Here is a 15367-nt window from a genome sequence, read left to right as displayed (position 1 = left end):
TCAAATGTACAGACATTAAAAACCTGGGTCATCAAGGCTGGAACTGCTGGTGTACATCTGCTGGTATTATTATTGTTTTTATCAAACAGGTAAATACAATAAAGAGGCTCTCACTGGAGCTGTCTTCATTTCAAACTTCCTTGTTACTCAGGTGGTTTTAGCAGACTGGTGAGCAGATTTCATCTAGCTTGTAGTTATATAATATCTAAATCTCTAAACCCATCTTTGGAATAGCTGATGGATCCAGAAACATCAAAAATCAATGATAATGCAGGAGAGCACTCGTAATATATAATCTGCTGGACCAGAAAGTCTTATCAAGCTTCATGAGCTTTACACATAAAAACAACAAAACGCTGAATTTTAGCCAAAATATGAAACAAAAGGAGGAAAAGTGATCCCATCCAAACACACGTGACTTACCCATGAGACATTTTTATTCTTGATTTGTTTGATCATGGCAATGAGCTGAAGCCAGGAGCCCCCTCCTCAGCAGATTTCAGCACCACTGTGCGGGATCAGAGGTGATCAAACTCATCCTGAGATCATCATCTGTCCTGCAGACAGGCAAGCCCACCACATCTGTTCTGACTGAGTCCAACATCGATCACGATCCCCATCACACTACAAAGTTCGCAGAGTTTTTTTTTAATGAGGCAAAATATTCAAAGACGATAGTAAAACTACCCAGCAGACTCAAAAGTCTCCTCCTGCTGCCCGTAACCTGATGGAATGATTCAAGCTTAGTATGAATATAAAACATCCTTGCAGTTTTAACCCCGCCCTGCTAAGCCACGGCGTGCACCCAATCAGGGAGCAGATCAAGGCAGCCAGCTCCCTGAGGGACAGCTTATACAAATATACGGATGCTGAGTCTGGGAGAGACAACAGAGCTCAACAAACATAAATCTGTGAGTTTCTGTAAATCCCTTTATCCATCTTTCTCTTTTATGTCAACGCTCTTCCTCCTCACATTTCTCCCTCAAAGCCCTTTCCACCTTTTTTCTCTCCAGGGGGGAATCTTCCCTCCTGGCTGGTCCCTGTCGTCATGGTACTTTGCTAAGAGACGAACACTGTGACGAATTGTCAAAAAGTGTTCAGAGGTTGATTTGCTCTTTGGCCCAGTTTAAAAACCAGTTCAGACCAAGTGTTATTGTTTTGCCAGGCTGTCTCTTCATTACAACTTAGGGCTGGGGCTAGGGTTACTTATTAAGCTAGAAAAGGAGTCTAAACTTAGTAAAAAACTACAAACTCTTTATTCATCTTTACTTTAAAGTCTTTACATAAGAGCTCTGCTTTCTATACTCTCAGATGATTTTCTTTGTATTCACTACATACAGTATATCAAGTATTTTTCAAGTGTGAACGAAAATAAAAATCATTTATTGAAGAAAATCGACACGTTGATAACTATTTTTAGGGTTGCTTTTCATTTACTTTGGAGTGCACATTGCATTTAAGCTGATTTTCTTTTCCAACTAACCAAAAATGTAAATGATCAAAGATTATTAAAGTTAAATAATACAAAATGAAAACTCCTGACTCATGACTGTCAATCAGGCTAATTCTGTAGCATGTATGTGGGACAACATTTCTCCTCCGCTGCCCGAGGTTCGTCTCCCTGATTTTGTTAATTGGCTCCAAAGAACATCTGCTCCTGATTTCAGTGATGCTCGTTTTGGCCTGAGGTACGAGCACAACCTGCAATTTTGCCACACGAAAATCAGCACCCATTCATGCAGATTTGCAGACAAAATTTGTGTTAAAGACACAGAAGGACGTGAATTTACACGACAGAAAAATCACCAGATTTAATGCAACAAGAGAAAGAAATGTAACCTGATTCATTCTTATTAGAGTTAAGGATAGCCTGGATTGCCAACATCACAAAATGGCATTACAGAATAAAGGCACAGTGACATATTCTGCTCAGCTGGGACTCTTCTCAGATGTTAATTTTGGACACAGGTCTGTCTGGGTGGGAGCTAAAACAAGTCCTAGACAGGTTTACAGTTCATCACAAGACAAACTCACTGTGACAGATAAACTAACATTCATAATTGTGGCCAAATTTAGGTTTTCTGATCTACCTAGTATGCAAAATAAACAAGATTCCTTCTTTATGCAGAAACAGAAAGAAGGAATACTATGCAGAAGCAGAAAGAACATACAAACAAGCCTAAAGCCATCTAGGAGGTGATAATAAAAGTAATTTGTAATGTCAGAAGTATTTTAAAGTAAATTCAAGAGGTATTAACCCAAAAATGGCAGAAGTGGTAAAGATTGCAATGCTTTATGATACATATAGTAGAAATGTATTATTTACAGTCTTTAGTTGATGCCTAATTAATTTTCCAACATATTTTTTCAGTATCGTTTTCAAGGTCTTAGCATCAGTTTTTTTTCTGTATAATACAGAAAAAGCCACAGATTCTGATCATTCCAGAAACACACATAACCCAAACACACATACATACATACACGCATACGAATGTTAGACGGCTCTGCCAGCTGCGTTCACAGTCAACAGGTCCGTCACCTAAACATTTCCAAACAAGAACATAACTAGACTAAGTGAACATGTAACACAACTCCATTATTTTAATTTCCAAACTGATCATTCCATCTGTTACACTACCCTGGCTCTGGCTTCACTCCCTTTTTGGCTGCTCCAAGCCAAGAACGAGTAATTTGTGCACAGGGGGGTACATGCACAGACAGGGAAAGATGGTCATTGAAGCGGTTTGATGGATGGATCATGATCTAATCATAAAGAATGGGACCAGCACAATGATTGGATGAGATGTTCCAGGATTGTAAATTTTAGAAGTGATTACAATTAATATTTTTTTGTCAAAACATCTAATTAATTGGTTTCCATTGGTATTTGAAGAGAATTTCAAATGATATGAATAAAATGCCACAGGAAAAACACCTCCTACCTTATCTTTATTTGTTGGATTGTTTATTGTCCATAAAAATAAATGATAAAACTATATTCTTGTTGCTTTGCAGCACTTTGAACGCTACAATAAAAAAGGATTGTTGAACCTGTACGATTAATAGACCATAAAAGTGGTTTCCATACGTTGAATTACTTCTCGACTTATAATGAAACAGGTTCGTTTTGATCCACCACAAAAGTAAACTGTATGCAGTCACCTTCATATAAAACACCCATGATTTCACCATTTCCAGACCTGTGAGACTGTAAACTCAGACAGTCGTAACTGAACCAGGGTCAGTGACAAGATCTCTCTGACATCAGTGTTTCCAGCCTGGAACTGAGCTATGGTCTACGAAGATCTCTATTGAAATAAATGTATATAATTGCACTTTCCATTCTGATGATGTGATAGGTTATGAAAAAACAGTAATAAAAAAAATTCCATTTAAATCCGAGACATTCCTGAAGGCCTTTGTGGCCGATTACTCGCTCGGTTTCCGGAAATTTCTACACACTCTGGAAAAGTGAAGTAACGCACAACTGCTGCCAAGGAAACCCTGCTCCAGTCTACTCCATGCTGGCTGGACACTCCTCCCTGGGCACTCATCCCGATGTCTGGAAAACTGGGAATTCCAGCTCACAGTTTTGCCATGGGAGCTTAACTCTCCACTTGCACACAGAAAATCCATAGTGCCTGGGGAGGACTACATCAGTCTGTGTCATGCTCCGGAATGATCCTATAGCATTCCTTTTCACTACAAGATGAGGAAAAACTTTAAACCGCTAGCAGGAAAAGTTTTATCATCAAAACGATGTCCACTTTAATGAAGGTTTAAAATTGAGTTCTTATGAGCTATTTTGAGTAGATTTATGACAGCAAGGCCCAAAGAGAACCATACGAAAATAAAAACTTTAAAAATAAAAGTAAGTAAAATATGGCAACAAAATTGTTCGTGTTATTCAAAAAATGAAGAAAAGACAACATCTTTCAAGAAATAGAGACAAGGGGATCCCCAAAGGGTGGCCTTGGCCACGCTTAGAAAATTGCAGGCCACCCTACAGTCCCCACTCAGGGAAGACCACTGTTCTTTAATAAGTCATAGTAATGCTTTTTTAATCAAAATGAATAAATGTATTGCATCACTACAGGCTACATTTTCCCAGGGCCACAAGGATTAATTTGGTGCGCCACCCCAAAATTTTCTCTGGCCCCTTGGCCACCCCATGAAACATTTCTGGGGGTGCCACTGAATAGAGGTGGTTGACTTTATTTTACAGTTTCCATCTTGTCCCTGCAGCTCTTTTTGTTTATAAAGTCAATTTTAAATTGAATCAATTCAAATTTCGATCAAGGTTTTATGTTAAATTTATGTCTTACTCATGGGACGAATAATCCACATCCCATAAAATCCCCATATCAAGAAGAAAAACAATAAAAACAGCTATTTGTCTATTTCTTCTGTAAAAACCAGACACATGCAATCATGTTTTTATGTTTAGGCTCTACAAAGATTTACAAACCTACTTGAATCAAAAAAGTTATTAACTTTGTTCCTGTCATGATTGAACCCTGCCAAAAGACAGCTGGGATTGTATCCATAACCCTGTGACCCTAAACCGGACAAAAACAGCTACAACAAAAAATTATGTCTGGTTCACTTTTGTCACACATTCTGGAACATGTGGGTCAGAACGCTGCTTCAACAGTGCAATACCCTCACCAGGGACGAGCAAAATAACAAAACTGATTGATGTTTGTGTGACGGCTCGATTGCTGTTCAGCACCTGTTCGTGAGGTGTTTACTTTCTGATAGACATGAATGCTTAAGACACATCCAGTGTTATCCCAAGATATCATTGTTCTGTCAGAAAGAAGATTTAAAAATCTGCCGGCACCTAGCAGTCGGAGTTTGAATTGCACCACAAAAAAGAAATGATGCGTTGCTATTATCGATTCAGCATCATAACACAAAATATTGCAAAATTGCTTTATATTGAGATTTTCCATCATTCCTAACACACACACACACACACACACACACACACACACACACACACACACACACACACACACACACACACACACACACACACACACACACACAGCTGACAGCATCAAAAATACTTCCCAAATACAAAAGGAAAATATTTCTTGCTGTTTAGCTGCTGTATTGTGGTAAGCAGGGAAGTCTAAAATACAAATCAGGAAACGGAGAAGGCCTGCTGTCTTCAATTAGCTCCTTTCGTAAGGAAAGTTGGGGATTGGCTACTCAGTCTGTCAGATGGAGTCCCATCCGGTCGGGTCTCCATGCTCCACATTCCATCCAGAGCTGAATTGTGTTGTGTTCTGCCCCATTTCAGACGTAAAACGGCGGTTTGGTGCTCCATATTGGAAACATGTGAGTAGGGTGTCATTGAAAGAGCGCGGTGTCACGGCAGCTGGGGTCCTCTTGAGTTCAACCCTGCGTTTACCTCTGCTTTAACTCTTCTAATGAAATTAATTTCTGCATGCTTATTCTTCTCGTTTTCTTTTTTTTTTTTTTGCAGCCATTAAACCAACACAAGCTGCCACAGATACTCTGCCAGGGTGAGCATTTGTTTTGTAAAAACACCTTACTTGTGGGCCTTAAATGCTCTGGTGGGCTGTTTCAACATCTGGTCCAACACTAATCCACTCATCAGTTAAATTAAAGCTCACTGATGACAACTATGGCAGCCTTTTTCCTCCTCTAAAATACTTGGAACTAAGTTTTTGTTACAGTTCCAAGGCTGGATCTTTAAAAGTCTGCAACAGGCTCATATGTCTAGGTAATTTTTTTCTAAAGTCCACTAAATCAATTTTCTCAGACTTTGGATAACTTTTTGCATGGTTTTGTGGATTATACCCAACTAGTTCTCAAAGTATGTGTATTACTGATCCTTAAAAGTAAAGATTTTAAGTTAGTATTTTAAAAAGCATCACATTGGTTTAGTGGGAAATGTTTCTCAAAAGAAATCTTTCATACTTTAATAAATCGGTGACAAAACACCAGCAAAGATGGTGGATTAATTCATTTTAGTAATGAAATTAAAGACAATTAATCAGTAAATACATTTTGAAGAGTTTTGATTTATATGTAACTTAAAAATTAATTAGTTCAGACATAATTAACACGACAAGGACTATAATTTTCATGTCCTGTCTAAAAATACTTGTTGGGCATGGAACGTGTGTGTGTGTGTGTGTGTGTGTGTGTGTGTGTGTGTGTGTGTGTGTGTGTGTGTGTGTGTGTGTGTGAGAGAGAGATGGAGAGAGAAAATAAAAAGTGTAACATGGCCATCTAGTGGTAAAGTCAATTAAAACATAGTGTCTCTATCTGCAGTGATGGAGTCCTGCAAGAAAAAAAAAGGGGAAGAGCAACAGAGATGCAGTAAATCGCTTCCTCCACAGAAACCTGCAGATTTGAAAAATGCACCTATTCATCAAATTCACAAAACAAACAAACAAAAAAAAAATACCTTCCAGATATTTTTGTGGTGTTTCATTAGGCTGACCTTTAATTCCAGGCAGAAACAAACGAAGGACGAGTGAAATAAACCAGTGAAAGCCTATAAAACCTAACTGTCAGCTCGTAATAATACTATCTAAACCTGCTGTGCTCCAAGAAATATACCTCAGCTCTCTGGGCTAACAATGGAATAAATTTGAACTGAAACAGTCAACTTTGAGTTAGGAGGAAGTGAAACGTCGCTAAATTCTGCAGCATTTCAGACGGTAACCCTCATGAGGGCAGAGGGCTAACACTGAATAACACAACAACGTCCTCTTTAATTATTTACGCAACATGACATATTTAAATGTAAAAAACAACGTATAAGTATTCAGGCTGCACACAATGCAGTGTGCAGTCAGCTTTCTAACCCCTGTGATAAACCAGCATCAGATCAGAGACACAAACTCACATATGGATGCTCTGCTCTGCGCCGATGGCCCAGCCCACAGCACGGCATGAAGGGGACCAGAGGCGGGGGGAGTGGCCGGCCGTCTCACAGACTCCCTGTCAGGCAGCGACATTGACAAATTCAACCCTGTTCCATATCTGCAGACTGGGTCCACAGAGTTGCGGACCACCGAAAATGCGCAGACAAGACAAGGACAGAGGAAAAAGGATGCAGGAGTGAAGAAAACAAATCGTCCAATTCAGTCACCCTCCTACTCCTGAGGATTCAGAAAGTCAGATTCTGCCTCTCCCCTGTCCAGCCCATCCTCAGACAGTGGCAGCAGAGGTGAACGTATAAACTGTTTACCCCTCTACGAAATCTGTACATGCTCCAGCACATCCTCTGATGCTGCCAATTCCTCTGCGGTGCTGCTGGGCTGTAGCAGAGACACACACTCTCAGGCCGGCACACCGGTTCAGCTGCAAGTAGATTTAGACACACTCATCAGCACACGCAAGTTCCTTCTCAGGATGGGGAGGAGGTGGAGTTTGAAGTGCTCTTTGCTGACTGCTCTCTAATAAAGAGAAGCGCGCTTATACAGGCTGCTGCTTTATTCATTTGCTTTAAAAGCTTGGAAGACACTGAGTTTGTCCCTTTTTCCTCTTTTCTTTTTCACCGTACCGTTTTTTTCTCCGTCTGTGTCGTCACTTAGCACCGCTGGAGTAGTAAGGACTGATCTTAAACAGAAAAAAATACATTTTCCATTTAGCTTCAACATTATCAGGTTGCTAAAGACAAGGATCTTCATCAAACTCATTAGACTAAGTTTAATGAGGTTTTTTTTTTTCGTTTTGTTTTATAGATTTAGGTTCTTTGATGTCACTCCTTGTTCGTTCATGTCTATCATCTATTATTTCACTTTCAGCAGGATTGATTGTATTTTTTTCAAGTATTTATGTTAATTGAGAACATTTTTGTGGTAATTAGTGTATTTTCAAAATGCTGCCCTGTGTCACATTCACTTGGCCTTCACCTTTAATCATACCATTAGTATGATCGTTCCTAGTTTAAAGAGCAAGTTCACTGATATGATTGGTTACTCTACTTCTATTTCCTTAGCTGCTGTTACACAATGAACACGGAAGTGCTTGTATTAGAAATTCCAGCGACATTAGTACATCATAATGTTAAATTAACATTAATGGATTCATCCATCTTTTCTTGCGAAGAGAAAGGCTGTTTGTGGTTTAGCATCCAGGAGAGAGAAAAGCATGTGTTGGTAAGTCGAAGCTAACTTTTAGCGTTAAGCTGGGGCTCACCGGAGACAGACGCGCCGTGGTTTCGAGAAGTCAAGTGGTCACGCAAGACGCGGCGCTGAGCACTTCTTCGAAAGTCGCGCAATAGTCACAACTTCACGTGGGAATTGAGAACAGGAAGCGGAAAGTGACTCGTTTGTTTTGACGTGATCAGACCTGCCATTGTGTTTTGAGAGAATCTAATCCTTTAAAAATGGGTAAGTACACTATTCATTAGAATGTTTTAAGATCAGTAGTACTTTAAAGTTATCAAATCTGCGGCTGGGTTTGTGCAGTAATGCCGTTCCTCGTCGGAATGTCTGTCGTAAAGTACTCCACAATGTTGTAAACAGCCGCAGCACTTGAAATAGAACTGGCGCCTATCTTCAGGGCCTCGGCGCGGCGCTTCTGGGTCGCGGCGCAGCGCTCCCTGTGTCGCCACTCTCATTAACTAACGTACTGAGGAGCCTAGCATAAGGTATCAAAGATGATTTACGCAAAAAATACTTTTGATAGATCACAACTATTGTTGCTTTAAGGGTCCAGGCCTGTGTTCTCTGAACTATTTCTCTGTTTTCTCCTATATAAATTAGGTTAACTGAAGCTAGTGAATCGTAATCATTTTTTAACTTTATCTGTGACCATGTGTACTCCCCTGGGAGTAAAAGAACTAGGGACCCCACTGTTGTCCCCAGGGAAGACCACCCCCGATCCCCCTTAATAAATCACATTCACGTTCACACAAATCATACATTCATCTTGTTTAACGAAGATGTAAATATTGAAGCCATAAAATTAAATGTTTGTGTTTCAATTCGGTGTGCCCCCCAAAACTTACACTGCCCCCCTCGTAAACATTTTCTGGGCGCACCACTGCTGAAATATGGTAAGGATGTGCAAATAAAGTTTTACATCTCTTAAATAACAAAAATAAATAAATAAATAAATAAATAAATACATTAATACAGAAACAAATTTTCTAATTTAAACCAACAAAGTAATTTTAAGAAAATGACCAACATTATGTAATGTGCAATAATTTGGCTACTTATTAAGTTAAGGAGTTCATAAAATGATCAAAATTCATTTTACTTAACTTTAAGGCTTTATTATGCAATGCTAAATGATTTGCACGACATTACTATTTTAGCATATTTTATTTTTTTCAGCTTTTAAAATTAAACGTACATTAATAATTCGATAAGAGTTCCTTTTTGGGACACAGTTTGCGACAAAAGCCACGTTTCTGAGGCAGGATAAATGATAAATAAATGATAAATGACCCGCACTTGTATAGCGCCTCTCAGAGTAAGGACTCCAAAGCGCTTTACACTACAGTGCATCATTCATCCATTCACACACACATTCACACACTAATGGTGATGAGCTACGATGTAGCCACAGCTGCCCTGGGGCGCACTGACAGAGGCGAAGCTGCCGAGCACAGGTGCCACCGGTCCCTCTGACCACCACCAGCAAGCAAGGTGGGTAAAGTGTCTTGCCCAAGGACACAACAGCAGCATTCTCTGTCCGGAGCCGGGATCGAACCTGCAACCTTCCGATTACTGGACAACCCGCTAAACCTGTTGAGCTACTGCTGCCCCAAGAAAACTGCTAAATTTTTTTATGAACATTGAGTGAAAATAAATACAAACTGAGTTTAATATAAGTATAGCTTTCAGCAAATGTCTGGATATCATCATAAAATATTTAGTGCTAAAATACTATTTGAGTAGAGATGCTATTTTAGGAACTGTTTCTGTGCTAATTGATTCCTTCACCCAAGGGTTAGTGTTTTGTCTTGCGTCTAAATCTGTCACCGGCAGCCCTGTAATATATGAATTCTGGGTAATTTGACATAAAATGCCATATAAATGATTATATATATATTTGTTTCATTCTGGTCAATTTAAAGCTGACAACAGAAGATGTGCAAAGTGCGTTTGTTCGGTTAAAACACACAGAAAGTCCAGTTTTTAGACTGTTTAATCCGGTTTTATTCCGACTGATGTACATAAAACACACTGAACATTTAATATGAGCTGCAACAAAATGTGAGCAGTCTCCTGTGAAGCTGAGTGTCAATATATCACCTCATGCCAGACAAACACGAACATAAACATGGCATCATTTTCCACCAGCACCGAGACTTTTGTTGCAGCCAGTTTTTCACATTTACTCTTGTCATTACTAACACCTGACAGTGAAAGGTGAGATGTATGTCAGTTAACTTGTCAAAGGCTTTGAGAAATAATCATCAGTCTCCTACTGGAATCATGAGAGATAAAATACCAGACGATGGTTTTATCAAGGCTCAGAACGCGCTGCTCGGACACACTTTGAGGAAAAACCCTAGTGGTGATTTTCCCAGAAATAAATTGATTTTTTTAAACCTCCCTCTTGCATATAACAGTCTCGATTAATATCAGAGCCACCAAGAGTGAGCTTTTGTTGCAGAAAAACCTAATAAATTTTATCCGTTCGCTAATTAAACAACTCCAAAAAGAAACAGGCCACGGCGTTCGGGAAGAAAAAACAATCACTTTAATAATCACTAAAGACTTTAATGACTAATAAAAAAAATCACTGATGTTGAAATGCAGCGATGATGCATAAAGAACACAAATTTATCAGATTAAAACAAGTGAAGATGGATAGCAACCAGGGTATGAATTACACAGAAGGTTTCGAGGGAGCCCAGTGAGATGGGGGGTGGAAAGGGGGTGTCTATTTAGCCTTGGCCCCCAAAATGCCTTCAAACGGCCCTGGGGTGTGGGTCTGAGTTTTGCACATGAGGCACAAATAAAAGACAGAAAGGACCAGAGAATATGAGCAGACATTAACTATCGAGTGTTAATTATATATTTTTTTGGTGGCGCCACTTTGAGAATGTTACTGTGGTCCCGAGCAGGGCCCAGCCGCCTGGAGCGCATCAACAATCGGCACTCTGCATCATCTCTGCTCAAGAGTCCCCGGTACACTGAGAATTTATATAAATAATGTAATGCAGGAGGTTTTTTTTCAACCCCACCCCCCGCTGTGTAAATAGACGACTTCTAGGGGAGCTCATCACCCTTTCATGGGGAGCCGAGTCCCCTTGAGCTCCCCCATGATTCGAACCCTGATGGAAACTATAGCTTAAAAGACCATTTATTTGATTAAAATATGTCACTTTTATTTCTGAGGTCGAAGGTACCGAGTCAGAGCTCATGTTGGCCTATGAGGACACAGGTTTCCCGCACTAGAATATTCTGTTCCTTATTTTTCCTCATCCCTTTAATTTTTTTCTTTTGTTTTTAATTTTTATTTATTTCATTTAAAACATTTTAAAATATTTTTTTCTATTTTAAAAATATATATATTTTGCTAATTATCCCAAATAGGACAAATAAAACAGCCTTAACAAAACAAAATACAGTGAATTCATAATAAAATATTATTTTTTTTACACAATCTTTTCATTCTTTTTACAAAAAGATCCAACTTTCTTTTACACGTTATGCTAGAGTATCATGCCAGCTGTTTAAAGAAGGAATGTGACCGAGTTTGAATGTGGTGGCAACTGTAACTTTACAACAGATTTTTACAAAAGTATTACTTCTCTCCAAGTTCCATATTTGGAATCTATTCAGTTCTTTGTTCCTGCATTCTAAATGAGGTGTGTTTAGATCAAACATTTCGAATAACACACTCTCAAGGGATTTCAGGAACTCAGAAATTTGCTGGTAATAAAGATATTCGCCACAAGAGGGCAGTATAATGCCATTGTTACAGCAAACCAAACCATACTTTTCTGCAGGTACCTTGCTGGACTTCAGAAAAAACTGTATTTTACTCAAGGAATAAATAACAACATTTACTATTTTCCCTTTTCCCTTCTTTATTCTTTTAAAACTACCGCTGGCTGTCACTCAGTAATATTTATCACATAAACAGCAACGGGGCTTTTAAATGTGAAAATAATCAAATGTGTAACTAAATATGACCTAGAAAAAACTAAAGGAAAGATTTAAAAAAATGCTGTTTTTTTCTCTTTTTGCGTGGCTTTCAACACAAAAAAATACACGCACACACACACACACACACACACACACACACACACACACACACACATTTACAGCCTGAAAGTAAAGGCAAACACATAAAAACTAATAGATTACATAGAGGCATCATTAGTTGCTAGTAGACAGGAGGAAAATAACAGGAGGCTGGTAGTATCAAAGGGAAGTAGGAGTGTTGGTGCAGTCATTTACATCCACATAACGAGTGTGGGAAGCAGCTGGAAGTTAATTGTGAGACACTGCTGCTCTGTTAGTTACATAAATCCCATCGCCTTGAAACTGTCCCGCGATTTTTTTGTCTCTCAACTTTGACCATTAGTGGTGCGGTTTGTGTATTCTTTTTTGGATATTATTTGTGCAATTGTTGGACAAAATTACTTGCTGTGGTATTAATTGCACTAATAGAGCGTCCAAGAAGTCTCCACTTCATTTTTTTCGGTAAATAAAATTATATTTATGTCGATGATCTTATGGCTTTTAAATGGGTTTTAGTTATATATATATATATATATATATATATATATATATATATATATATATATATATATATATATATATATATATATACATACTTTGTTTTGTGAATGTTTGGGAGCGTTCGGATCTCCGTTTTAAACATAAAGCCATGGCCATTTTAACACTGTTTTTTTAAGTACTTTTAGATTTGGAGCTTTTTGTCATTATAAATCCTTTAATAAAAATCATTGTTTACCATTTTAACACCTGAAACACACCTGAAATACTCCCTGTCCTTCTCATTTTCCACCAATAGAGGACGTAACAATACCGATAATGGTATTTATATTGTTATCAGCGCATCCCTATTTTTAACCCTTTAGAACAGGGATTCCCAAAGTGTGGTGCAGTCAGGGGTGCGCGAGCTGCCGCTAGGTGGTGCGCGAGGTGAAAAGTGTAATGGCTGCGGAGCTCAGAGAAGTCTGTCATATGTCTCCATTAGCGTAGAAACTCATTTGTGGGTGGGCCAAAGAAAAAGTAAGTGGGCACAATAAATGTAATTGAAAACAAGTTTATTTTTGCGCGCGTGCGCGTGTGTCCTCCACATGTGTCCTAACTTCATAATAACAATGCGCCGAGCTTCAGCACTCTGGCCTGCGCACGCTGATATGTTCCGTATTTGATCATTTTTAACGGTGTTGGAGGAATCTGAAGGTGGTGAGTCATTCTGGCAGATTGTAATTAACACCCTGTCTCATGCAGGTGTTCTGACATTGTAAACCTCACACACAGAACATTGCGGATGTAACAAAATAACAAGAAATGATTCCCATTCAGGCTATTGACAGGGCGCTGAAGATCTGAAGTTCAGAGTGCGTCTGTCAGAGGTCAGACGCGTTCCGGCTGAACCACGGCTCACGGGTGCACAAGTGAGCACATCTGGGCTGGGCAGAAGTAATTTTACAACATTGGTTTAAATAGCGCGAGACGCGGTGACTTGAGCGGCTGTGCCGCGCGCGAGTGCGCGCGCACACACACACACACACGCACACAGATTCAATAAGCGCACGCGCTGCTTTAACTCCGGCGCGCCGTCAGACTGAAGGCAGAAATGAACGCTGCCTCCACCGTGATAAAAACTTTTAAGAGGTTATTTTTCCATTCAAGGTCAAATTAAGATATTAGCTTCTGGGATGAGTCGGGTCCGCTCCAGCCAGTGACTCCTCATGAACCTGACCACATCTCATGTTACTGCAGCATTTGTTATTCCAGTCCGCGTGGCAGCGGATCGCAGATTCAGCCACACCATAAAACAGCAATAAGTCGGTCTGAGGTAAAAGTGAACATCATGGCTATATCTTGTACCCTATTGACATTTGATTACGCACAAGTAGGTGATCAGCTCAGGTTTATGCAGACCAGAAGGAAGGAGAGCGCTCTGGCCGCACAGGTTAAACGTTCCTACTTTAAGAAAACCATTAAATTGCATTGTTTATGTGCTACCTGGGCACTCTAAATATTTATTTAAAATGAAATCAAAGGAAATTGTAATGGTATCGAATGTTTATTAATTACTATTTAAAAAACGAAAGTGATGGGGAATTTTTTTAACCCTGTCTGCTTAGCTTGACATCTGATATACATACATATACATACATATATATATATATATATATATATATATATATATATAGAGAGAGAGAGAGAGAGAGAGCCATGCCCCGATGTGGGGGCTGGGGGGGGGGGGGGGGTGCGTCGACATGGTCGGACATAGAAGGGGGTGCGCGGCTAAATAAGTTTGGGAACCACTGCTTTAGAAGATACTCATGAAGCAAATCTGCAAACAAGCTAGGTTTAGAAGAAAAAAACAGTCACGGAACACTCACTCCTGTTCTGGTAGATCTTCACTGGCTTCCCGTAAAGTTCAGGATTGAATTTAACGTAATAATGCTGGTTTTTAAATGTTTGCATGGGTTGGCTCCCCCATATGTGTGTGACTTTATTCAGCATGTCTAGGAGGTTGAGATCAGCTGACCTTCATCTGCTAGCAACACGCAGGTCAAGGTCAAAACTAACCCCGGTTTCACACTGGAAGCATCAGCAGCGTGCAGATCGGTTTACTTGCGAACTGAAAAGCGTCCCTTTCACAACGGTAGATTCTTGGCAGTGGCACGGCTTACTCGCTGTGCCGCGGTTTGTTTGTGACATCCGCCATTAAACCAAAAAGAAGGAAATCATGTTGTTATTGCTGTTTGATGTCATATATGATGATGTTCCTCTCCACTGCCAGGAATAAAGCCATTAAAAAACATATTGCTGCACTTCTGGAACGATGCTGTGAGTAAATAAGCTTCATATATATTAAATTGCGTCACTGCAGTACTTTTATTTTGAAAATGACTGGGGATTTTACACTGAAACTGTGTGATTTCCCGTCTAGTCCTATGTTAACTGCGGAAATTGACATGTCCCAGAAGCGGCTCGCGGCAAAAACAGAACCCGATCCTGTCTTCAGTGGCGTGGAGCAGCGTGCCGCTTTTGGGAGGCACTTGGAAATTGCTGCATTGCTGCTGGTTTGAAGCAGTCCTATAATGGATTCTATTTGAAGCAGTGACGTTCTGCTGCCGTTCCGTGCCGCTGATGCTTTCAGTGTGAAACCGGGGTGAGGGTGCTAGGGCCTTCTCCAT

The 15367-nt window shown here is 39.7% G+C and overlaps 1 protein-coding gene across 4 annotated transcripts in view; it reads right to left on the bottom strand.

Moving 5' to 3' along the window:
- Positions 1 to 15367, bottom strand: part of cacnb2a (calcium channel, voltage-dependent, beta 2a) — a 107157-nt gene that overhangs the window by 70723 nt on the left and 21067 nt on the right. Inside the window, exon 1 of one of the 4 annotated variants that reach the window (XM_054751490.2) lies at positions 6890 to 12706. The exons of 2 other annotated variants lie outside the window; for them this stretch is intronic. In XM_054751490.2, coding sequence (XP_054607465.2) covers positions 6890 to 6937 — 48 coding nt within the window. In that variant the 5' untranslated portion in view covers positions 6938 to 12706. Of the gene's footprint in view, positions 1 to 423; positions 4988 to 6889; positions 12707 to 15367 lie in introns of those variants that run through there. One more of the 4 variants, XM_054751491.2, reaches the window with a different exon arrangement.

This window comes from Nothobranchius furzeri, chromosome 7 (genome assembly GCF_043380555.1).
Source record: "Nothobranchius furzeri strain GRZ-AD chromosome 7, NfurGRZ-RIMD1, whole genome shotgun sequence".
NCBI lineage: Eukaryota > Metazoa > Chordata > Actinopteri > Cyprinodontiformes > Nothobranchiidae > Nothobranchius > Nothobranchius furzeri.
This window is presented reverse-complemented; position numbering and strand designations above follow the sequence as displayed.